This window comes from Rhea pennata, chromosome 19, assembly GCF_028389875.1.
Source record: "Rhea pennata isolate bPtePen1 chromosome 19, bPtePen1.pri, whole genome shotgun sequence".
Taxonomy (NCBI): domain Eukaryota; kingdom Metazoa; phylum Chordata; class Aves; order Rheiformes; family Rheidae; genus Rhea; species Rhea pennata.
In genome coordinates this window covers 13,363,251-13,387,833 of record NC_084681.1, presented here as the reverse complement: position 1 = coordinate 13,387,833, position 24,583 = coordinate 13,363,251, and the positions used below count along the sequence as shown (strand labels likewise).

Below are 24,583 nucleotides of genomic sequence, written 5' to 3'. Positions count from 1 at the left end.
CGGGCTTTGAATATCTCCAGAGAAGGGGACTCTGCAACCTCTCTGGGCAACCTGCTCCAGTGCTCTGTCACTCTCACAGTGAAGAAATTCCTCCTCACGTTCAGACGGAACTTCCTGTGGTTCAGTTTGAGCCCGTTGCCTCTTGTCCTGTCGCATGGGACAGCTGAAAAGAGTTTGTCCCCATCCCCTTGACACCCTCCCTTCAGGTACTTATCCACATTGATGAGATCCCCTCTCAGTCTTCTCCAGCCTGTCCAGGTCTCTCTCAATGGCAGCACAGCCTTCTGGTGTACCAGCCACTCATCCCAGCTTGGTATCATCAGCAAACTTGCTGATGAGGCACTCTGTCCCTTCATCCAGGTCACTGATGAGTAAGGCGAACAAGACTGGACCCAGTACTCAGCCCTGGGGAACTGCACTAGCTACAGGCCTCCAACTAGACATGATCACAATCCTCTGAGCTCTGTCTTTCAGCCAGTTCTCAATCCACCTCAACCTTACTTAGCATCTTCCAAAGACAAGCTTGAGAACTAGCATTCACAACTTGATACAGGAAAACACAGATATAGTGATAGTAGTCTTATGGCACATTGTAATGTTCCCTTCTCCCTTCTTCCTTCAGGATATGGATATAAATCTTTTTTCATCTTTCAAGATGAAGCACCCAGGTAGAAAAATCTGCCTTATCTTTCAGAGATGATCCACAATACTACAAACACTTCATCCTGACTTTTATTTAGCTTTCATATCTGCTGCTTCTATTTCAGGCCTGAGGAAGAGCTTGAGTTTCTGAAATCTTGTTTTATTTTTCCAGGTATGCTGACACATCTAACTGTGTGTGTCAGATTTCCTTGCAAATCCCATTTTGGTTGTGTCCTTAAGCCATCAGTGTTGCATCTAACCACCTGCATTTGATTAAGTACTGCTTTCCACAAAAGTGAAATCAAGAATGATGTATACTTGACAGCCTAGATTTACTGGACCTCATTTTGACCTATATTCCTTTGCCCAGTGTTTCTTAAAATAGTTTTCAGGCTTTCAGAGGCTGTTAGTCAACAGGAAATATAGTAGATGCAACAAATTCCCTGGAAGTGAGACCAGATGGTTCCTGGTCTGCATATTCATCCACAGCACTCACCTTTCCACCCTCATCAAATTTGCCCACGTGATAAAACCATTCCCGGGAACAGAACCAGGTTGGCATGATGACAGTTGGGCCATGTGAGGTAAACACCTAGGAAAGAGGTGGTGGTGGGGGAAAAAGGCTAATTAATACAATGTCAAAAACAGCATCTACTGTGAAACAAGGTAGATCTTACACATTCACCTAAAAACCTGCAAACACCTACTTATATTTAACCTTCAGCACAGAAAAGCTCCACTGAAATATTCACTCGCTTAAAATGCAACATGTGCTTAACACTTGAAGTGTGGTGTATACTAGCATCTCTGAGGGGTCACAGCCACAAAGATCAATCCATGTATTTCCTGCTTCGGATTCCATGATGCTCTGTTCTATCATCAGTTACAAACAAACATGGGGTACTTGGAACTGTATTTCCAGTTTTGATAAATATACTGGAAATGGTAGTTCTGTTAAAAATGCCAACATTGAGAGTGAAGGGAAAAAATTGAAAAAATCTTAAACAAAGTTCTTAAACTTAACTCTAGAATTGCACAGTGATTTGGCATTTTTTTATCCCTTATAAATATGTTAAGTAGGCACTTCCACTGAACTTTTATTTCTGATAAAGACAATTAAAATATCAAACTTGCACAAGCATAATACAATTTGGTTTTAAACATTACTAGAGCACTATGGTTTTGCTACCTCAGCGGTACCTACCTTAAAAGGTTGTCGGAAAGAAAATGCTTTAGGGAATGAAAAGGGAGTGGCTATTAATTTCCTCCTCTTGAACAGTGACAGCCAAGAACTATACAGATCAGTCTTTGCAACTTTAAACAAACCTGTCGTGAACACAGCTATGAAATAAACCAGAATCTGGATTACGGAAAGTAAAAATGATCCTTTCTTCTATGACAAGATGAAGCATCCAGCCGAACAATAGACTGAACTTGTCTGGCAAAGTTAAGGCAGCGTCCTGTACTGTGCTCCAAAAACTCTGCAGGCGACAAAGTACAGCTCGATTTACACAGTGAGAAGAAAGAAAGGAAGAAGAAAAAGTGCTAAAGGTGCTAAATAACTGTCCTCTTCCTGATTTCAACCTGAGATGGATTTCCTCAAATTCTTGTCCTGTCTGGATGCTTCCATTTCCATGGAGAAAAAGAGATTTAGAAGCCAGATTTTATGCACCCAGTTCTCCACAGGCACTTAGTGCAGAAGTCTAACCAAAAGCCCATAGATGATCTAGTCCCAGTTTTTTCACAGCATGAACCATCTGACCAAAGGCAGGCACCCGCTTTTGGGTGAAATGCGCTGCGTTCTGGACTCCCGGGGCACAATGATAGATTTCCACTGTCAAAAGGGGAGCCTAGGGTGATTTGCTTAGATGCTTACATGTTAGGCAATCCTATTGAGTCAGAGTAATACCCACCACCTAATAACTATATGGTTTAACACATTAATGGTTTGTTCCTAACAGGGATACTCTGGCTAACTGTTAAGAACTCCTCCCTAAAATCAGTGGAGCTGAAAGACTCAAAACAATCCCAGAAAATCAGAGTAGACATGACTAGTCAGTACATGGTTATTAGTGCCACACTGATTAATTATAAGGGCAATTGCCCATGACACACTGCACATACAGATGGCTTTCCTAAATCAAAAGCTGCTCTACAGCTCTGATCATTTCGGAGAAGATAATCACACACACTCATTGATGGTGAGATGGAGGAGTTGCTACATATGATTTCTCGTTCTTACCCTTCAAAGTAGTCCTTGAACCTGGAGCAGTACACCAGCTGAGAGCCAAAGAAATGGTAAAAAACCTTTCTTCACAGGAATGTCTGAACATTTGCAGCCTAATGTCAAAATAAGTTTAAGCAGATCTAAACCTGCGCTGCTGCTGCAAAAGGCAAACTCATCCTACCTTGTCCCTTGCTATGGTGAAACAGTGTTAGTGAAGCTGTGGGGCCAGCCAAGATTTTAGTTATTTTGCTAGCTTCGTTTTCAGCCGGGTATGCTCCCTGATCCCACTAACCACACGAACATCACAGTGACACTAGCAGGTGTCACTGTGGTGTACGTGGATCAGGGAGTGCACTAACACAGAGGAGCAAGGAGGAAAACCGGGCACCAAAGAGACAGGAGAGCAAGCCCGTTCTCTTCAGCAGCTATACAGATAATCCGCACGTAATCTTTAAATTGATAGGAGAAAATATATGCTCAATTCTATTTTTGCAGGATGCCTGAATTAATTTAACATCTCCCTCACCCATTCTGCTCCGGCTACGCACCGCTGTCACTGCCAGCGGCACCAGCACTCACCTGACCCCCCGGGCAGCTGGAGCAGAGCACTAAGCCAGTAGGAAAACACTGCTTTTTTTTTTTTAGCTAGCTTTCCATAGCCTTCATTCTCTGAAGAGGTTCACTGTGGGGTCAAACTAGCAATACTGCTGACATACTGGAGAGGGGAAGGAAAACGTTCTGGAGAAGAAAACAAGACCTCCCTTTTCGGTCATGGCCACAGTTAATCAGTCCAGCCGAAATACAAAACTGCACCCTCTGCCTGTGAATGCGTACAGTGACGGGAGGAGAGCTGGCTCAGAAAAAACATTAAACTCCCAACCAGTATATCGAAACACTGCAGCATCTGCCAAACTTTTGAAAGCAATTTCAGCTTCAGTACAAGGAAAACAACCACAACCTTCTGCATTTGGGAAATTCTAGATGTCAGCTTAGTCAGATGGGAAGGTCTCCTCTGGATTTTTTTTTTTTTCCTCCTTACTCTGTTGTCATGCACACTTCCCAAAGTATTAAAAAATGGTGGAAAAGATTAGAAGGCACTGATAAAAACCTGTCGCTTTGCGACATTGCCACTTGAGATTTTAGCTACAAAGGTTTTAGACTGTGCGGGTTGGAACAAGACATGCTGGCCTCAGAAATCTAAAAATCGAGTACAATTTATGATGCTGCTCTATAACCGCTGTGTTAAGTTTTCTTGTAAACATTCCCCAGCTCTGTCCATGAAATGTTTTGTATCATCTCAGAACCTTCTTTGGTCCTCTTCTTTCACTAATTACTAGCAAATCCTGTACACCTGTATGAGATCTACTGGGGACTTAATTCATTATACTGGAAAGCAATATGGATTTCTTCACATACAGCTGTCTTGGAAGATTAATCCTCAACTATAGGTAAATCTGTTGTTACTTACACTACACTATAAGCTGTAAGGATTATCTAAATATAGTCTAGAGAAATGAAAACAACTTGTCAGGGGAAAAAAAAATAGATGAGCTGACAGATGAGGTATAAATATGTCCCGATTTAGAATTCCTAAAGAACACAGCATCTTATCATAATTATATTGGGATTCATCTTCATCAGCTTCCAGGTGACGCACCCAGGCTGCTATTTCAGCAACATATTTGTTAAATTATTTAGAATTTTTCTGTCATCTGGTTTTGCTCCAAGGCTCAAGCAGCAAGTAATTGGAACTGATTTTGGTCTTGCTAACTGTTTGGCTATCAAATTACATTCAAGTTTTATAAAGAATCTCAGGGAAAGAAATCTAAGAAATAAAAGGAGTTGAAAAAGCAGTTTTCATTCGCTTTGTTTCAAAGCCATAAACAAGCACACAGGATTCTTGTCCTCACCGTTGTTCACTTCACATCACACCAGCATCCAATAAGAAACTGAAATTCCAGGAGAACGGCAGGCATTGGGTGTTTACAGAGACCATTCAAGCAAAGTTCTATTTCCTGAACGAAAAACCCCAAATCTAACAGCAATGTGCCAAAAGAATACATGCATATGCGAGATAACCTCGACATATTTTGTCATGCAGAACATAGAGAGGAAACTAGGCAGCTTGCAAGAGCACCATATTTAACCTAGGCCCCAGACTGCTCTCCAAAGTACCAAGTTAATTCTCCAAAACACACTACGCTGGAGTATTTATGGTAACTATATGCACACAGGTGCACACAGGATTGGAAACAATCTCCTTCGTGAGGATGAATAAAGCTTTTTAATACTCTGGATCATACACTAACACACAACTTCAAGTTATCCAGTTAGAAGGTGAAAAAGGAAACAAATAAACAAGCATCACGTGTCAGTTGTATCCAGACTATGACCAAAGGATCAATGCTCCTGATGTAGATAAAATGATGTGCTAAGAGGCTAGTGCATTAATTTAGCAGTGAGTTACTCATTCCCAAAGAGTAGGTTTGACACCCAAGATCAGGGTGTGTATGCATGCGACAGAAGAGACGTGGAGGCAGAGAACAGAAGCAGGGATTTCTTATCCTACTTCAAAAAAATTATTAGGCAAATGAGATTTCAAAATGAGAGTTACAACACATTTTACTAAGCTTTAAGGAACCTAAACACTCAATCTGGTATGGATTATATTGAGTTAATTTATATTATACTGAACTGTTTAAACCTTTCCTATGCCTATATAAATAATTGCCTAATCATTGCACTCTTTAATACTAGCTGAAAATCCTTAAAGAAGCCAAGACCTGGCATAGTAAAAAGTGCACTTTAGAGATAAAACCTGTCATAGCCTTCCATACTGAAAGCTTACAACATAACCAGTAATTCTGATACAGGCTTGATTAAAAATCAGCATTACCTATCCTTCACAATCCCAAACTACAGTCGGCAACAAAATTAATATAACAAAAATATTAAATTCAGGCATCCTGGTAATTGCTAAAACCAGTGAAAGCAAAGAGCATTCAGCACCTCTGAGAAAGTATTCCAGTTCTGCTGGAAAATTACAACCCACAGCTCCCTGTAACTTCTTCAGGATTTGAAGTCTTAATGAAAGCTGAAATGTTTCACAGTTTGCAAGAAATGCGCGCGCTCTGTACAAGAACAGAACTAATGCGAGCAGCTGCAAGATGCTGCCTTCTCACTTGCTGTATCTGTTTCTCTATCTAATATTTCTGCCACTAAATAAAATGATTGCGTGAAGAGACCTACTTTGGTTGTTTTCTATAACAACTACCTAGATTATGCAAGTAGTTGCCGTTTCTGGATTTAGCTGTTGAGGCCTGCACTGCAGGGATTTTTTTCTTAAACCTCTAAGGAGGTTCCAACATTTAAAAACTTATTCTAGTTCAAATTAAAAGACAGTATTTTCAAAAAATCGGTTATATAAAATAAAACAATCTCTCTTTGGTCGATCTTCCACATAAATATGAACCAAACAAACAATGCTGTGTACAAGCTGTATGACTGCCGTTTTTTTTTTTTTTTTTTTTTGAATTTTATATAAAATGTCTCAAGCCTATTCAAAGATGCAGCCATCAAACACTTTAGCATAGAATACTTATGCAGCAAAGTATTACTGTCATTGCTGACTTATGAAGTGCCAGGAATACACACTAATATTAAAAAAAAAACGCACCAAACAAGAGTCTACATTCAAAGTGACTCAAACCTTGGTCGATCAGCCAAATAATAACACTTTGAAGCAAAAGATGGATTTACTTGTTTTTATACATGGACTACTTTCTTTAAAGTCTGTAAGGTTAACCAAGACAGGAATGTATGATACAATGCTGATAGCTGCTTTTATTAATGTGCAAATTAGTACGAAATAATGATCACTACAACATTTAGGGTATATTTTAACACTTTTTAAAGCATATCTAAATCTTGAGGAACATGTTGCGTGAATTACTTATATAAATCCCTGTTCCCCACTCCTCCTACACACCCACACTTCCAGTTCTCGCGATGTAAAGGGGAGAAGCTGGGAGGGCAGGAGCCCTGGGAGGGAAATGCTCAACTTGTCTAAATTGGTTTAACAAACTTCCTTGTCTCTCATAGCTTATTACATTCTTAGTGCTTTAAATCAGGTTATTCGCTTTATGAAAATTATGATGGTCCTTTTTGTGGTGATTTGATTATTATACTGGATGGTAAAATTCTCTTCAAATAAAATTCCCTATACAGATACAAAAATGTGATAGTGGGCCTCTACAGTGTGGGATATGAACTCACCTTCTGAAATGAGTCAGCTGGAGGAATATAGTATAGCAGACTTATTTCTTTTGTGGATGTATTATCTAGATTGCGTGTTAACATGTCCTCACTTCCTCCCAACACCTCAGGCTACAACAGTGCCACAAGGACTGTCAGGCAGGGTAAAGACTTCTTATACTAGGCTATGTTTCACCCACCATTTTTTTTTCCTTCCCCCTCCCCGCCTTTCAATCTGCAGCTGAGAAGAAATCTGCTTACAAATCTTCCAAAGGTAAATATATTAAGTACGGTTTTATAGTCTAATACATACATTCTGAATTAGCTGTGTCTTTGTTTTTTGTGAGCTAGCCCGTGCCAACCCCATTGCACTGGATAATTGAGAGCTGACTATACCACTGAATATCTCTTTCTTAGTTGAATGCTCCCGACAAAACCCAAGAGCAAATGCCATTCTTCTAGCCCTTTTATCATCTAACGATGATGAATTAACCTACTGCTGAAATCAAAAGAATAGATACAGGCTCAGAGAATACCCTGTATGATTCTGGCACGTCATGCATCTTTTTTCTTGTCTGTAAGCTGCTGAAAGTGGTCTTGCAACATCCATACCTTTACAAGTCTCTAATTCTTGGAGAGTTTCCAGTATTTAAAGAGTCAAGTACTTACAATGGAAGAATTACTCCATCCAGTAAAATGAAGCGTTCCATATCAAGACGTTGCCTACTTTAATTTTAAAAGGCTTCCTGTTTATGCTGAGTTTTTACCATGAAAGAAAGAAGATAATCTGCTTAAAATCTTATTAGTAAATAGTAAATCATGATTAGAACAAATCAGAAATTGTAAAAATACTACTATGATGAATGCTCACGTAATACATCTCGAAAGTGCTGTTTCTACTTGACTTTTTCTTTTTAAAGAGCTGATCATGCCATTAAGTATTTTTGCAAAATGAAGACTAGATCTTTTACATTTTGAGACAGTCTCCAAATTAGAAAATATATAATGGAAGTAGAAATTCTAAGTTACTACAACGAAGTTTATATTTATACAGAAATTTTCACCTCAAGGATTTCTGAAAAACAAAAGCGGATGCAAATGTCCCATTTGGAATGACAGACATGCCAGCTCTGGGGATTACAAGGACAACTCTACCCTTACAAAAAGTTTTGAGATCTTTAGTGCTCAGAAAATGATTACAAAGCAACTAGATTGCTGTTCATAAATAATAATTAATTTACTGTTCATAAAAAATCAGCTATACTTGTAGCTTATTAAATATTAATTGATATGTAACAATATATACAGCAATAGATAACCATGCCAGCCCTGCAAAGGGCTATAAGCAAAAAAACTGTATGACTAATTTTGGAGATAGTTGTGTCATTTTATCATTTTGTTTAATCATACATAAGGATGATAAGTTGACAAGACACAAATAGCTTTACAAATGTAATGAATATACAACAATAAAAATATTCACAGCTTTATTGTAGCAAAGTTGTGATTATTAAATAAAACGTTAGAATAGAGACCAAAAAAATTCTTTGAGTACAATTGTATCTCTTTGTCAAATCTATAATTTCACATTATGAAAAGAACGACAAACAAAGCAGAAATCATATTCAAAAGTAACACATGCAACTTGCCTACACACTATCATCCAAAATTAATAATCAACTGATATATGAGCAAATCCCCTGGCAAATTTCAACTTCAGTGAACTCTGTAATACAGCTATTCTGAGAAGGAAACATTATAAAGTTTAAATATTTTTGAGACACTGTAGTCAAGTTTATCCAAAAGCATGATAAATCCCAGATACTAATGCTCACTGCTTCTCCCTTTTAAATGAATTTTAGTGTTATAAAAGTTGCATGCACCTTGGGAGTGGGGGGAGACAGGAAGCTCAGTTGAACAAATGTAATACAGACATCTTCTAAACAAGCAGAGAAATATAGCTAAAGAGATCGCTTCCAAATTTGAAAAGTCCAGTTGTGTGGTAATATACATGCAAAAGATCCATAGAAGAAATATTAAATATTTATGTAAACTGAGTTCTATTTATTTCAATACACATAGTATTTCCTTTGGTTTAAGTGCTTAACAGTTAGAATATATTACGAAAAAAAAGGAAGATTTTAGAGTACAAATTCAAAGTATTTGATTAGCAACCACAACAGTAGAATGTTTTCTTTACGATATCAAAGCCAACTTTACTCTAAATCTTTCTCTCATGTCTTCTCATCATATCACAAGTCTTTGGAGCCTATCAAAGCACTGAGTGCATTCCTGTGCCCCACGAGGGCACTTCAAAACTGTGAATAGGAGAACGAAAGAAAAGACTGAAAATCTGGTATTTAATTATTTTAGAAAAATAAATTTCACTGTTAGTGCAAAAAAAATGTCATATAACAGATTTTATTCGGTGAATGAAAAAAAAAGAAAATCCTTAGAGCTCTGTTTTATAAAAATGGCCAAATAATAATGTTCTGCAGATTACTTCAAATTTTTTACTCCACAGAACTCATTCTTGTAATGATGTATCCTCACTGGGGGGAAAAAAATCAGTACCTCAGCAAAAGTTTTTATGTACATGCACATTTTTGATAATAAAAGGGACCTAATGTGTGTCCAGAACTCAGCGATCCATTACACCAGTTTGTTTTTCCACAGTGGAGAAGACAAAACTTGAAAGGCCTCAAGCAATTCTGAGAACACACAGAAATAAATATTAAGTACTCATTAATTTGTAAAAGTCTGAGAAAAAACAGAGCTGAGAGCAGTACAGAGCTTTTCCCTCCTTTCCATATGCTCTTGCTTCAGCCTCCCTAATAACTTGTTGATGGGTTTATATGTGGGATTTGCTTCTGTAGGTCCTTCTGCTGCCTCCTGGCCAACAATTTGATCAACATTTCCTTTTATTTGTGACTCTTCAACCAAAGAGAGTATTTGCTTAGTCTACCACCAAAACTCCCAGAGTGTGAGGCAGTCTGTAGATAGTCTCACCTCTCCGAGCCTGGGCTCTAAGTATGCAATACCACCGACATTTATTCTGGCTTTAAGTTTGGTCTTGAACGTGTCATTCCCGATCACTGGTTTGAATTAGTCACTACTCCATCAGGCAGACAATCAATCCAGCATGTTAAAATATTTTAAAAGTCTCAAGAATTCAATGATAAGGAGGAAGGTCATGAAAAACTTAAGATCTTCCTGCTAGGGGCTGGTGAGGATTAGCTGTACGGGACCTGTGCTCCAACTGGACCATTACAGTTGAGGAAGCAACTCAGCCAGCGTTAGGGCCCAAAATCGTCCCATCTAGATCGGAGATTTCTAGGCCAGTAGCCCAATCAATACGGGTCCTCCTGGTAACAGGGAATCACCTTTGTGTTGCTGCTCATCTCATCTAAGGTTCATCTCATCTGCTGCCCTCTCTAATGAGTACGATGGAGCCCACGGGCAGATGAGGCTTTTACAATAACTGGTTTTGGCAGGCCCCTAGCTTTAAACAGGCCAAATCTCTGCCTAACCTCACGTCTCCATACATTCAGGGAATTAGACTACAATACTTATCCTCAAATTAAGTAAATGAATGAGTAAGAAGCCACCTCTAAAAAACTGCTACAATATGCTACGTGAAACTGGATAATACGTTAAGTACAGCTAAAAAAGTTCAAAGAATTAAGAGGAAGTCTATTCTGCTACACACATGAAAGATTTTTTTCATTCTTCAAGACCGCTGTCTTATCCTGTCCTGCAGAAATACATACACTTCACAAAAGGAAGTAAATACCTACTACTGGCACTCAACATATACCGTGGGTAAATCTTACAGTGTTGTACAAACATGGAAGCAAACAAAAGGTGTAATAATTTAAATTTCAAAGAAAATACAAAGAAAAAGTATTAATAACTATCTAAAGAAAGCTCACTGAAACTGATTTTTCAGCTGCCAAAAAGCTGAAAATCAGCAGAGGAAATGTATGCTAGAATTATTCTTAACCATGTAATTTTAATTTTGAAAACAGAGTAGAAGTTTTAGCTATACTAAAAAATCACATAGAGTTGCAGCACCAGCTGAGAAGGATAGACTAAGTAGTTCGTGGGATCAGCATCTTTGAAAGTTTCATGGATCACTCAACATAAACACCTTTGTGTCACAGACCACAACATCAAAGCTTGGCGCAAGCATTCTGCTAAAAATGGTTAATATTTAAATGAAGTTTCAAATTTCCAAATGACAAATGCTCAAAAAAAATGTAAAATAAAAGCACAATGACAACCTATTTTAGGAATCTGCAGTGTTAAATTATGTAATAAAATCTTAATTTCCTTATGACTACTTTGTTAAATTTAGACAACATTTTAGATACTTTTTTCCAAAACACAGCAATTCAGGAGGAACATTATGCAAAGTTTTCTATTATTATTTTTTCCCCTAATAGCGGCTGATGCAAATTACTACGAAGGTTGGTCCAGCCCTTCCTACAGTAAAGGAACTTCAGACACCTGTATAGGGAATGGCAATCTCTTCGCTGACCTGAATGCAGCTTTCGGGGTTATGAACTAAGCCAACTAGTCTTGCTGCACTGAACAGGGACAGAGAGCTGTAACTCTGAAGTTCAAGCACGATGCCAGCATAACAAAAACATAAAGACAATGACATCATTAATCAGATCAACCATTAGGGTTTTATCTGATTTAATAATAAACACAATCACTAACTCAATACGTAATTATAATTTAATGAAATATTCCCTTTTTCATATTTGCTGCACTAAGTATGATTTCTAACTACTATTTTGAATACAGGCATCCACTGAAAATCTATGAAAAATTGAACTTCAATTTAACAACGTAATGTTCTGAATCCATTTCAGAAACACCTACAGCCACTGCTGCACTGCATAAGGAGCTCATCTAATCCAACACTTCAGGCACTGGGCTCCCACGTTTGGTTTAACATTGCTGAACACGAGCACTGTAACTGCCTTTTGGAAGTGGGGATTGTTGCCTTTTCAAACAGCACTGCTCCACAGGGGAATCCTATATAAAAATACATTATAGGACCAGAAGGACTTCTGTATTGCAATAACAGAGTCTGGAGTTCCAAAAATAGCGTAACCTCAGGAATAATCTGTTAAATCCTCATTCAGGAAACCATTGCTTTAGCAGCATATACTTGGGCAGCTGCATATGTTTAAATATTTAGCTAGCTTGGGACAGCTATGAACAGCAATTTTTCACACATACACATGTTATTTTTGCCCTAGCAAAATCCACTGGAGAGTTTGATTCAAGTTTGGAAGGAGAAAAAGGCCATTTGATTAAGGAAAGAGAGAGGAAAAAAAAGGCTTTTCAATGCCAATTCATCTGTAAAAGCTACCTTTACGTTACAAGGTTAACTTGCATCTTCTCTACTGGCAACAAGTTGTCTTTGCTAATTTTAAATCCCAGGTACAACTGCAAATTGTGACGGGCCAAAACCAGCTGAAGCGTTTTAGCCGTGCACTCAGATCCACTATAATAAACATGTTCTTCCCCTTACAAAAAACAAACAAACAAACCAAACCCAACCCTTCAAATACTTACAAAAAGACCATAAAACTAATGAGGTATAATAGCTTCAGGACTTGGTTATTCTGGCATACTTCAGCCAACACCTTGTGAAAAATGCCAGCGATGCCGGAACTGTGCAAGGCGGCCTGTGCTAGCTCCAAAGCGGGTCACTGTGGCACCATGTAGGAAAGCCCACTTCAAAGCTTGTGGAAAAGACGAGCTGTTCAGGCAAAATTCCCATCCATTCTCCTACTTCACTGCAACATGAGAAACCTTCATTTTAAGGAGAAGTAGAGAATATAGTACTGTGGGTATGTACTGTAATGTATGGTGCTGCTGTTTGCGCTGTAAGATCGTCATGTAGGACAAGGAAAACCCACTGAGAAAAATCTTCATTTAATAGAAGTACCAGAGGAAATCAGTGAAGCACACTTATTTTAAGCCATGCACATACTTCAGCTGCTTCCTTGTGCTGGGTATGGCAGCTTTTTAGTGTTGAAGCAAGTATGACACTTGAGGCCCTTTAATTTTGAATTAGGTTGTTTCTAATAACTTCTTCCCTTCATTTCCAAGGGGAACTTCTCACATGTTTCATTCTATGCAATGAGACTATGTTTATAAAATCTGTCACTCAGAAAAGATATAAACCAGGTTTCTACACAGTATCTGCAAAACATAAAGTTAAAAAATTACACCAAGTTGCTGTACAGTGATTTAAAATGGAAGATGTTTCTGTTTTCACTTATATCAGTGAAAATACAGACTATCTTCGTGGACTTCAGCAGAATTACGGCAGCAGGAGTATAACTGCGTGTAGTGTTTATACTGCCTGAGCCATAATACACTGCTGACATGTCTGCAAGATCCTTTGCAAGCAGATATAAGCTCTCTCCGAGAGAGGAAGTACACTAGTTTCAGTAAGCACCATGCCACGCATGGACACCCAACTACCAGCTGGATCCATGAGTCAGCACAGCGAATTCCTGGCTGTTCAGACCTTCACCTGCGTTCAGAAGGATGCATCAATGTGCCCAGCAATAAAGGCATCTTCTCTGATTCATGACGCCTTCTAGAGTGGCCTGTCCAAACGACAGGTTATTTGGACATCGAGAGTACACCTGAGTTTAAGAAAGTGCAAGTATTTTAAAGCTTGGCTGCAGTTAAGGAACCCTCCATTTCACACACAAACATCACAAAAGAGGTGGCACTACTTTCTTCTGATCGCCACCAGAAGACATTTGGACAAGTTTCACTCAATCTTATCATGTTACTTTAGATTTTTTTTTTTTTTATCTTCTACTTCCAAGTCTGAAAGCTTCCAAGCACTAAGCTGTCAGTGCAACAGAATTCCCGCAGGTTGCTGCCCTTTGTATTTGCCCTGATAACTCAGCGGGCACCCACTGGCCCTACCCCACCGCCTCTCAAATGCCTCCCTCCACAGCAACCCGGCAGCGATGGCAGCAGGCGGTAGTTTGCCTTTCAGATCACGTTCAAGTACTCCTTTTCAGGCTTGCAACTTTAAGTGAAGGAAGGGCACGTCTTTCAGTTTTACTTTAGGGAACACAAAACAAATAAGCTGTCATTTTAAGGAAAAGTCTAGGAAAATAACAAGGTCTTCAAGGGGAAAAAAACAAATGAAACAAAACTCGAAACTACTAAGGCTGTCCCAGCTGGTCAGGTTCTTGCATTCTGTTTAATTTTTTAAAATTTATTTATCTATCAAAATAATGTCACATGCATGCTCTACAACTATCAGACTGAATTATCTCATTTCTGCTAAAGCAATGAGTGCTGCTTGGTTCTGTTATTTATCTCATCACAGGAATTTAAATAAGTAAATGAAAACACATTTCAGATCACTGCTACAATAAATGATTCAAATCTTGTCGAATTTCAGAAAGTTAATTGTATCTTTTGATAACATTCACTGTAGCTCAAGCACAACAGCATATTTATGATCCAAGGGTTTTTGGCAAAAGTATACTAATGCAAGCTATAATGTCACAGAGTCAGTTAACAAGTTTTTATTTTCAAAAAAAAAAAAAAAAAAAAGACATGTAACTTGAGGGGTTATTTTGTCTTTCTGGTTACCCAAAACATTACAAGGATAGCTATCAGTGCTTCAGATCAGCTTGCTAAAGACACCATGCTTTCTGTCTACAAACCACACGTACTTCCTAATGATGACACGTTACAAAAACTGCAAATTAGTCTAGCTTCAGTAATCATTTACTAAAAACACATCTCAGATAAACTTTTGCTTATTGTACTAACATAAATATCCTGAATCAGAAGTACCAGGAAAGAACAGATACACAGAATCAGGCTCCTCTCAGGTTACTGCCTTCTAACAGATGTTGTTTTCATAGGGCGGCAACTTTCTAAATCTTCAGTGAGGCTTTTTCCATGATGAATACTAATGCAACAGTTTGTTTTTAAAGTATATTCCATGCATTTTATTTCTTTCATGGGGAAAAAAAAAAAAAAAAGGACTGGTTCAACGTTCTGTTTGTTTAAAGCAAGCTATACATAACATTGACAGAATCTTAATGTTTCACTAACATCACCTGCTATCACAATAGTCTCATACTTTAAATAATTCTAAACAATTTTTTTTTTAACGTGGACCTGTTCTAAGGCAAATAGTCGGTATTTTCCAATTAAACATAATTTCTCATTAGCCAGATGTGACCAGAAATAATTCTTAGCGCTGCAGCTGCTTAGCAAATACAACAATTTTAAGCATCAATATTTAGCAACAGAAGTTCAAATCCAAAATTCATTCCATATTAAAAACTGTAATCTTTTCAGGAATGTCCTTTATGTTTTAATTTTTTCTTTCTTTCTTTTTTTTTTTTTTAGTTAAAATAAACCACTTCATCGACAAAAACGTGAAAGCAAGGCTGTTTCTCATGCAAGATGCATGAACTTCTATGCAGTACATGTGAAGCGCTTACTGAGCACGAAGTTTCCCAACTAGCTTCAGCCAACGCAGTCCACACTGCATTGCTCCTAACTGAGAGCTCAGACTGCAAATGAACCCTGCAAATTTAAACTAATAATGGAAACAGATAGAAATATATTACATGCAACTATGTAGGCCCCTACTTTATTCACTTTCAACAAAGTATGAGATTTCTATAGCATATTGCTTATGCATTGTTGCTTTTCCTAAACAAGATAACAACAAACATGATTCCAAATATTTGCCAATAATCAAAGTTGCTTTGTTAGTAGTTGATAAGACATGAGCAAAAACATCAGGCATTTAAACATGGAATTAAAAATCAAAAGCCAGGTTAAATTTAAACTTCAGTTAAAAGAAGAAAATAGTTTCCCCTGCATTCAGAGAAAGGCAGGATGTGGTGTTTAAATCTCAAATAACTAAAGATCTGATGACAGATCACAAGTTTCATTCCTGTAAGGAGAAAATTCTTTACTTAAAAGGTTCTTAGAGCTATAGACAATTTATGTCACTCTTGGGCATTCCTTTCTTAGTCTTAAAATTAAGGGAGAAACTGTTAAACCAATCTCCTAATCAGGGAGTGTCACTAGAACACAGAATGCACTTTTTTTTTTTTTTTTTTTTTTTTTTTTTTTTTTGAAAAGGTAGAATATCAATGACCTCTGGAAAAAAAAGAATGATCGCAATCTGAATTACGGAAGAAAGATTTGAGATAAAGGAAGATTAAAACACAGCACTGCCTCTAGATATGCTGTCACCCTTCAATGCAGATGTTCCACATTAAAAATGCCCGGATACTTTTCAAATGCAGACTGGTGAAATCTCTCAGGTCAAAAACTGTAATAGCTGACCTGTATTCACCAAAAATACGAACTATATTTTAAAGTTTCAGTATGGAATTAGTGAGTGAAGCAATAGGAGGGAGGAAAGGAGAGAAACGGAGAGGGGAGGGTAGTGGAAATAAAACAACTCTGCAGAAGTACCTTTGGCAGAACCCAAAAGCTGCAGATAGCAATTACAAGCGCTTGTAGAAAAATCCTGGACTATGACAACAAATACCTGCTTCTTTCATCGGTCTCTCCCCTAACAGAAACTGTTCACAAGGCCCCATACACTGTCAGTCCTCTCGGCTCGAAAGAGATGCTGGTGGGTATAAGGCTAATACCTTTCAACATGTCCCAGAACTTCTCATAACTCTGCAGTTGCTTTAAATCCACATGCAGTCATCTTAAAGAAAAACAAAAGTAACATGATACACCAATTTATTTTATGTATGTCTGCTTTTACAGACCAAAGCATGTGGATTTGATTTTAATCTACACAGTTTTACTGATGAGCTCCCTAAATCACCCTACATCAAACAGGTAAATGTAAACTCATTTTCATAAGTTTTTCTCACCCTTTGTTGATCTGTAAGGCTATCAGAATATTCCATAAAATCTTTTAGAGATTTTTATATGCTACATGGAGCAAGAAGAGAATCATTTCAACTATTTCTTAAAAAAAAAAAAAAAAAAATTCCTTGCCATTAACATTTACTTTTTCTTTCTGAAAATTCTTCATTATGTAAGTTTTGAAGAGCTAGTGAGCAAAGCAGAAAAATGTTATTAACTGGAAAACACAGTTTTGACCCAAACAGTTCTGAATAACTGAGTCAGCATTGGAAGAATTGTGATGGGCCTAATTCAGATTATATTTACTGTGTTCATTAATCTGCACTTTCACATCTACAGCATTGCCCTAGTAGCTTAGTAACAGTATTTCTTTAGAATATTTTGTTTGCATAAATGCTGAAGAACTGAATTTATCTTTTGGGCAACTGTTAGCCATTTATATCATAAAATTAGAAGTATTTTGACATAGTTCCTATGACAAATGGAAGCATCATCGTTACCTTTCAGTGCTTCCTTTCATAATAATCACTTTGTTTGTAATATGTAGATACATATGTGTACACATACATATATATATATATAATGGAATGCAAATGACATTCAAGACACAAAGAAGTAACACTACAAATTATGCTTATTTGGGATAGGCAATGGTTCAAGCCTGGCAAAAGAGAGTAGTTCAGGAAGCAGTAAAAAGTGATCATAAGCCACTGTTGGGGATATTTATAGGGAGAGAGTTCCCCCAAAGTTAAGGAGCAGGACAGGAGAGAGCACACACACTTGTTTGGAAAGGGGATGAGCAGCAGCAGGAGGTTGCCAGCAGGGGCTGATGGAAGGCCCAAAAGCAATCTTCTGGTGCTGTGACATGCTATAGTGCATCTGTGAGGAGAGCAAAGGGCCTTAACCATGAACATCCACACCGACAGTCTGAAGTATCAGTTGAGGTGAAGCTAATAAATTCAGAACTCATTCCCTCTCTTCCAGCAATATTTTTCTACATCCTTACTTTTCCCTACTCATCTTTTTGCTATCCTTTCTTTCTTCGTGATTCTTCTTCCTTTCATACATGCTTTGCTTGCGTATTGCTCTTTTGAATATGTCATTTTAGATTTGCCCCTTTCCCCTTCCTACTCTTCCCTACTAATTTCACTTTCTTCTCCAGTCCAACAAATTTCCATACAATTCTTTTTCCTACATTTTCTGGTATTTGTCTTGTCTTTCTTCTGCCTCATTCAATAGTTCTCCTCTAACTCCCCATCTATTTTCCCATCTTCTGCTATCTTTTCCCTGCACACAAAGTTCTTCTCATGTTTCCCCTTCCTTATTCTTTTTCCTTCTTACCACCCTTATTTGTCAGTAGATTTCTTACCACCTATTTGTAGTAATATGTGATCATTATTTCCACAAATAACAAAAATCACCATAAAGTCATATCAGAAAAGGAGCATATTTGTAATTACATCAGTATCAGATCCAGTTTTACTGTGCTGTTGTAAGCCTTCTGCTTAGCTCAAGAAACAACAGACAAGGTTAAAGTCAAATGCAAATATATCTATTTGAGCATATCTGAATGAGCTCTGAGGTCTAGCAACCTCTAGTTGGTTGAGGTCTAAGCAAACCAGTCGGTCAGATTTGTGAAGCAGCTGCACATGCAGAAGGGCTGAGCAAATAAACCAAATATTAGAAAGAAGTCCAAATCTAGGCTTCTCAGTATGAGACAGATGTGGATGCACTGGAAGTGAGTCTAGCAAAGCGCCACAAAGATGATTTAAGGGACTGGAGCCTCCCTCATACGAGGAGAGGCTGAGATGTGGGACTGTCCAGCCTGGAGAAGAGATGCCTTCAGGGAATGTTCAACTTCTTCATCAGCGACATGGATGAAGGGACAGAGTACCTCCTCAGCAAGTTTGCTGATGATACCAAGCTGGGAGGAGCGGCTGATTCACCTGAGGGCTGTGCTGCCATTCAGAGACCGGGACAGGTTGGAAAGCTGGGCAGAGAGGAACCTCCTGAGGTTCAACAAGGGCAAGTGCAGGGTCCTGCACCTAGGCAGAAATAACTCCATGCACCAGTACAGGCTGGGGGCTGACCTGCTGGAGAGCAGCTCTGCAGAGAAGGACCTGGGAGTGCTGGTGGACAAGTTGACTATGAGCCACCAATGGGCCCTTGTGGCCAGGAAGGCCAAAGGTATCCTGGGGTGCATTAGGAAGAATGTTGCCAGCAGGTTGAGGGAGGCGATGCTGCCCCTCTCCTCAGCCTTGGGGAGGCCTCATCTCGAGTACTGCGTCCAGTTCTGGGCTCCCCGGGACAAGAGAGACATGGAGCTACTGCAGAGAGTCCAGTGTAGGGCTAGGAAGATGATCAGAGGGCTGGAGCATGTGCCCTCTGAAGAACGGCTCTGAGTGCTGGGCCTGTTTAGCCTGGAGAAGAGAAGCCTGAGGGGGGAATCTCATCAATGTGGATAAGTACCTGAAGGGAGGGTGTCTAGGGTACTTAGATGAGGCTGGATTCTTCTCAGTAGTGCCCAGCAAAAGGACAAGAAGCAACGGGCACAAACTGAACCACAGGAAGATCCACATGAACGTGAGGGGGAATTTCTTCACTGTGAGAGTGACAGAGCGCTGGAAGAGGTTGCCCAGAGAGGTTGTGGAGTCTCCTTCTCTGGAGATATTCAAAGCCCACCTGGATGCAATCCCATCTAACATGCTCCAGGTGACCCTGCTGAGGGTTGGACTAGATGATCTCCAGAGGTCCCTTCCAACCTTACCCATTCTGTGATATTACCAATGTATACAGGGAATGTGGCCAGACTGCTCAGTGGTGCCCAGTGACAGGACAAGAGGCAACAGGCACAACCTGAAATTCCACCAGAAATTCTGCTTGAGCATAAGAAAACACTTCTTTACTGTAAGGGTGGTTGAACACCAAAACAGGTTGGCTAGAGAGCTCATGGAGTCTCCATCCTTGGAGATATTCAAAACCTGACTGTGTGTGGTCCTGGGTAACCTGCTTTAGCTGACCCTATCTGAGCAGTGGACTTGGACCAGATATCTCCAGAAGTCTTTTCCAACCCCAGCTACTCTGCGGTTCCATGATCACTAAACTAGACACAGAAAAAAAATGATGGACTGGAGATAGCCTTCCAGAAGAGTGTATTGCATAGAAGTTTCTAATATATTTAATTTCCAGAACTGAGACCAGATTCACAGAAAGCAGAAACAATGTATGAGTAATGAAAACAGCCAAAAAGTGTTTTTCATAAACATTGCCTCTCAATCAAATCCCTTCAAACATTAAGGTTCAGTCCAGTATATAACATATTAAGAGGGACTGATGATACTGATCTGACAGAGAGGGTCACAGTAGCAACTTACTAAGAGAACCCAGGGGATACTCTACCATGGAACACATATTCGGCATAAAATAAAATAAATCCAACCAAACATAAAGCTTGTTCACAGTTACGCCTCATTTCATATTCGAATACAGACCACATGTTTGAGGATTAAGCTGGTGAACTAAATCTGTCTCTTCCAGGAAACGGTAATGTAACAATTGGCCTATAGAACTGTCAATTATTCCATATAGACCAGCTGTGCATGAAGCATTTTGTGCTCCTAAACACAGTTCCCTGTGACATGAAGATCTTCTGTAACAAGAGCCTTGAACTCAAAACATACTCACATGTAACTGAGCCAAAGAGTCTTTCCGCAGAAGAAAAAAAGTCCACATGCAGATTAACACCACAGAGGACACATACTACATTTTCAGAGTTCCTGATTTGGAGGACTCAGGACATACACAAAGTCACATGACTTTGTGTATGAATACACCTGTATGCCTAAGAGAGAACTGTTGCAATTTTATTCTTTGGTGGCACCACTAAATTTTTAAATTTTAACAATGTGGTGTCCATGAGTAATTATTTTTATTCATGAGCAATATTACTGACCTTTAGACAGGTGCTTATTTGTTGATTTTATAATAAACATTCAATGAATAGACTGGTAACAGAAAAAGAAGATCAAAATTCCATAATAAAAGCATGTACATCATGGTTCCAAAAATCTGATTTCCATTTTCTGCATCTGTATTCATCTCCATGCTTTTCCAATCCCATCACAGAAGTTTATGATATGAGAGTAAGGCCAAAAAAGAGACTTAGAACACTTAAGACTAAGAGCAGAACTTATTTTTTCCACTGTGGCCTGTCAGCTTGAAACACATACTCTATCTTTAAAACGCAGTATCACTTCAAGAAATAAGGTAAATGTTTTACCTTCACTACAAAACTGTGAAATAAATGGTTCCTACACAACTCCATGCTGGTCAGAAGAATGCCTCACCTCAGTAATCAATCCAGAGAGTTATGATTGTAGGCTGTAGACTTTGGCAGCTTCCCTGTGTCACACTGCTGCAAGCATGATCCGAAAGCTCTGAACATAATTCCGTATTGAGACAGGAAAAGAGATTAGAAATGAAAATCGTGTTCAAAGTTGATATTTATGCCAGACCTACCAAGTTGCTTAGAGAAAGCTTTATATGGAGAGTTAAAGTCGCTTTGTTATGGAGCTTTAGAAATATTTTTGAGCTGTGGGAATTTTTCTGCAGCCCTGTCCCTCCCCTCCCCTTTTAAGTAAGAACTTTTATGAACCAGTAATCAATTCCAAACTTCAGAAAGCGTACAAGGACATCAAGTCATCTGTATTACAATGTCTGATTCATCATGTATTTATATTGTAAATTAAGTTTCATTCTACAACAAAAATCATTCCTTCTCAAAATGAAAATACTCAATTTTTGCAAAGTTGTTTTATACTATCTGGATCAGAAGAAAACTATTTGTCAATGTGGGAAGAATGGTTTCACATAGCTAAAAATTGTAAAGATGAGAGAGTACTAACCACATCTGTATTGCTTACATCCATACCTTAGCAAATTTTTACTTCCCCCCCCCCCGCCATGAAACCTAGAATACTTATTGTAGCAGCTTTGAGCTTCAAGTAAACTCAATTCTTCTCGTAGAAACTTTTTTATTTGGGAGAGAAATACTACATATTACCAATTTGCCTTTGTCTAGAAACCTGTATTGCTCCTTTCCCATACAGCAGATTTCTGGGGCTCTGCCAACATTCCCTCTGAAGAGACAGAAAAGTAACGCATGAATAAAATGAACTGCATTTGTTATATACCTATGAACATGAGTTCTGGAAATTCCACTCAGCAAACATGCAAGAAATACACTTCTTCAGAAATCTCAGCTCAAAATAGATACTGTTGAATAGCCCTGCTTCAAATACGATTTGTAAGAAGAGAAAGAGGAATGCAGCCCGGCATTCACATGGTTTACTTACTATCCCACGCAAAACCCTCACATAAAAGAAAGCCATTATCACAGCTTTTCTTCACAAAGCTTAATGTTATGTTCTAAACTAATAAAAAAAGAATTGAGGCATATACAAATCACAGCATTTTAGTATAACTATATGTTGAATACAATTACACTGAATCTATGCATATTCAAAACCCAAAGGAAAGAAAAAAGAAACTCCACTACATCAGCTGAGGGGTCCAGAAGGATTTAAGGCATGGGAAACACCATGGCGGCTTGTTCTACTACTGTTCCTTGCGCCTTTACTGCTTTGGCCAAATATTTCTGTGCATCTCTGTGCTTGGATCTGGTACACCTCAATCTGAATGTGCACACAGAGAGCTGCTAATGGAAAACAGCTCTCAGCAGCAAAACAATCCAAATGATGGAGAACTAACAACACATGAGTTTTATTTCTAGTTAAAAAAAAAAAAGTGAAAGATTTGTGTATCTGATTCACCCTCTACTTGCACCTGTTTTACTGCTTTCATTGGAAGAGCTTCTGCTACAAAGAATGAACTCTTCTGAAGAAATCAATAGGAATAGTTAAGCCATTTCCAGAGCCCGGATCTTGTACCTCCTCTCTCTGCAAGTAGAACCTCTCTTACTAAGTACCCAATATACTATCAGCAAATGCTGTCAGTACTTTGAGGCTTTTTTCACCTGCTTGATCTCTCTACAGCATCCTAGAAACCCTCTTCATCTCTCAGGAAAATTATACATCAATTCAGTTGTTTATCATCCTTCCTGTTTCAAAGTAATACCCAAGAAAAATGTTCATACAGACGTTTTCCTTCCCATACACTTTTAAGTCAATTAATAATTCTGGAGGAAATTCCACAGTAACATGAACTACAACATTAGGCCAGGAAACATTAGGCATTTGATCTTAATACCACACCTAAGCAAAAATTACAAGCAAGTCTTTGTCACTTTTAAATTTAACTTATTCTAATTGAATACAGAGCACATCATACGAAAAATAGAATTAAAAAATCCTTGATTAATTGTTGAAACAAAAATTAATGCTACTAGCTTCCCAGTTTTTTGAAGACTATATTCTGACTGTTAAAGATCTTAACTTTGGTCTTAGATGCAAACAACAAAGCTTCAGAATATCAGCACTTCCAAATAGCTTGAAAAAATAAGTGTTACTGATAGATTTCATTCAATGAGGATGACATTAACTGTCAACAAACCAAATACAATGAATGAGTTCTAATTCCTTTACTTCATTAAACTCTCCTAATCACACAATTACTGCTTGTTAGGACAAGTTCCCTATGCAGTCCTTCTGTCAACAACAAATAATCAGCTTCATCCACCTGAAAATTTGGATAAACTATTTGAAATAATAAGGGGGTGCCTGCATGAGGCCACTCTTTGTCTGCATCTAAGGCCTGCCTGAGCCAACCAAAAGCACAGCTCAATTCAATTGGATTGCACAGCGCGCTCATCTGCTCAGCTGTGTTTCTCAGTAGAGCGCATTTTTGGTGCATCTAAGCAATTACACACAACGTTACCAGCTGAAAATGCAACATGTTTCCATCTGACAGCTCTCCGAACTTGCTACAGAAACGTTAGTAGCATTTTTGCGCCTGTTGAATCAGCAGGAAGCAGCATGAGCCCTGGTTACCAGGAGAGACAGCCTAAATCAATCTCAGGTAGCCCGTAACAGCCATCACTGACTCTCAAAGTCATTTTCTTTCCTTGACTCCTATGGCAGTTGCCACATTCCCCAACAGCAAATCCTCAGATTTCTCACCCGATCAGGGTCTGCACTGATGGATCTTGCCTTAATCTACCCTTTATTTTCTCTACATTCCCAAAAAAGGGAGCCCTGGAGGATGAGAAAGTATCCTCTCCATTTTTCTGTCACAGTTTAGTGGAAGAAAAACAGATTTGGCTCCACTGTCTTACCCAGTATTAAATTGAAAAAGTTCGCTCAGGTTAAAAATCTGATGCATAAAGCAGAGTAACGCATTTTCAGGAAGTTATTAACCTTTTAAATACAGGGATTACTGAATGAAGCATTGTGAGCTGTAATGATGTTAAAGCAGCCACAGCCATCCAGCAAGGAAAAAAAGTTTGCAGGAAAACTCATGTAAGGACAAATTCCCCAGACGAAAGGATTTAAACAACAAACTGTCAAAGATGACTCAAGGGTATTA

The 24,583-nt window shown here is 38.6% G+C and overlaps 1 protein-coding gene across 4 annotated transcripts in view; it reads right to left on the bottom strand.

The window, feature by feature from the left end:
• B3GNTL1 (UDP-GlcNAc:betaGal beta-1,3-N-acetylglucosaminyltransferase like 1) overlaps nucleotides 1–24,583 on the bottom strand; it is a 129,883-nt gene that overhangs the window by 36,205 nt on the left and 69,095 nt on the right. For 3 of the 4 annotated variants that reach the window (XM_062592074.1, XM_062592071.1, XM_062592072.1), the window contains one exon: nucleotides 1,139–1,234. In XM_062592074.1, the coding sequence (XP_062448058.1) occupies nucleotides 1,139–1,234 (96 nt within the window). Of the gene's footprint in view, nucleotides 1–1,138; nucleotides 1,235–21,387; nucleotides 21,457–24,583 lie in introns of those variants that run through there. The other variant, XM_062592075.1, reaches the window with a different exon arrangement.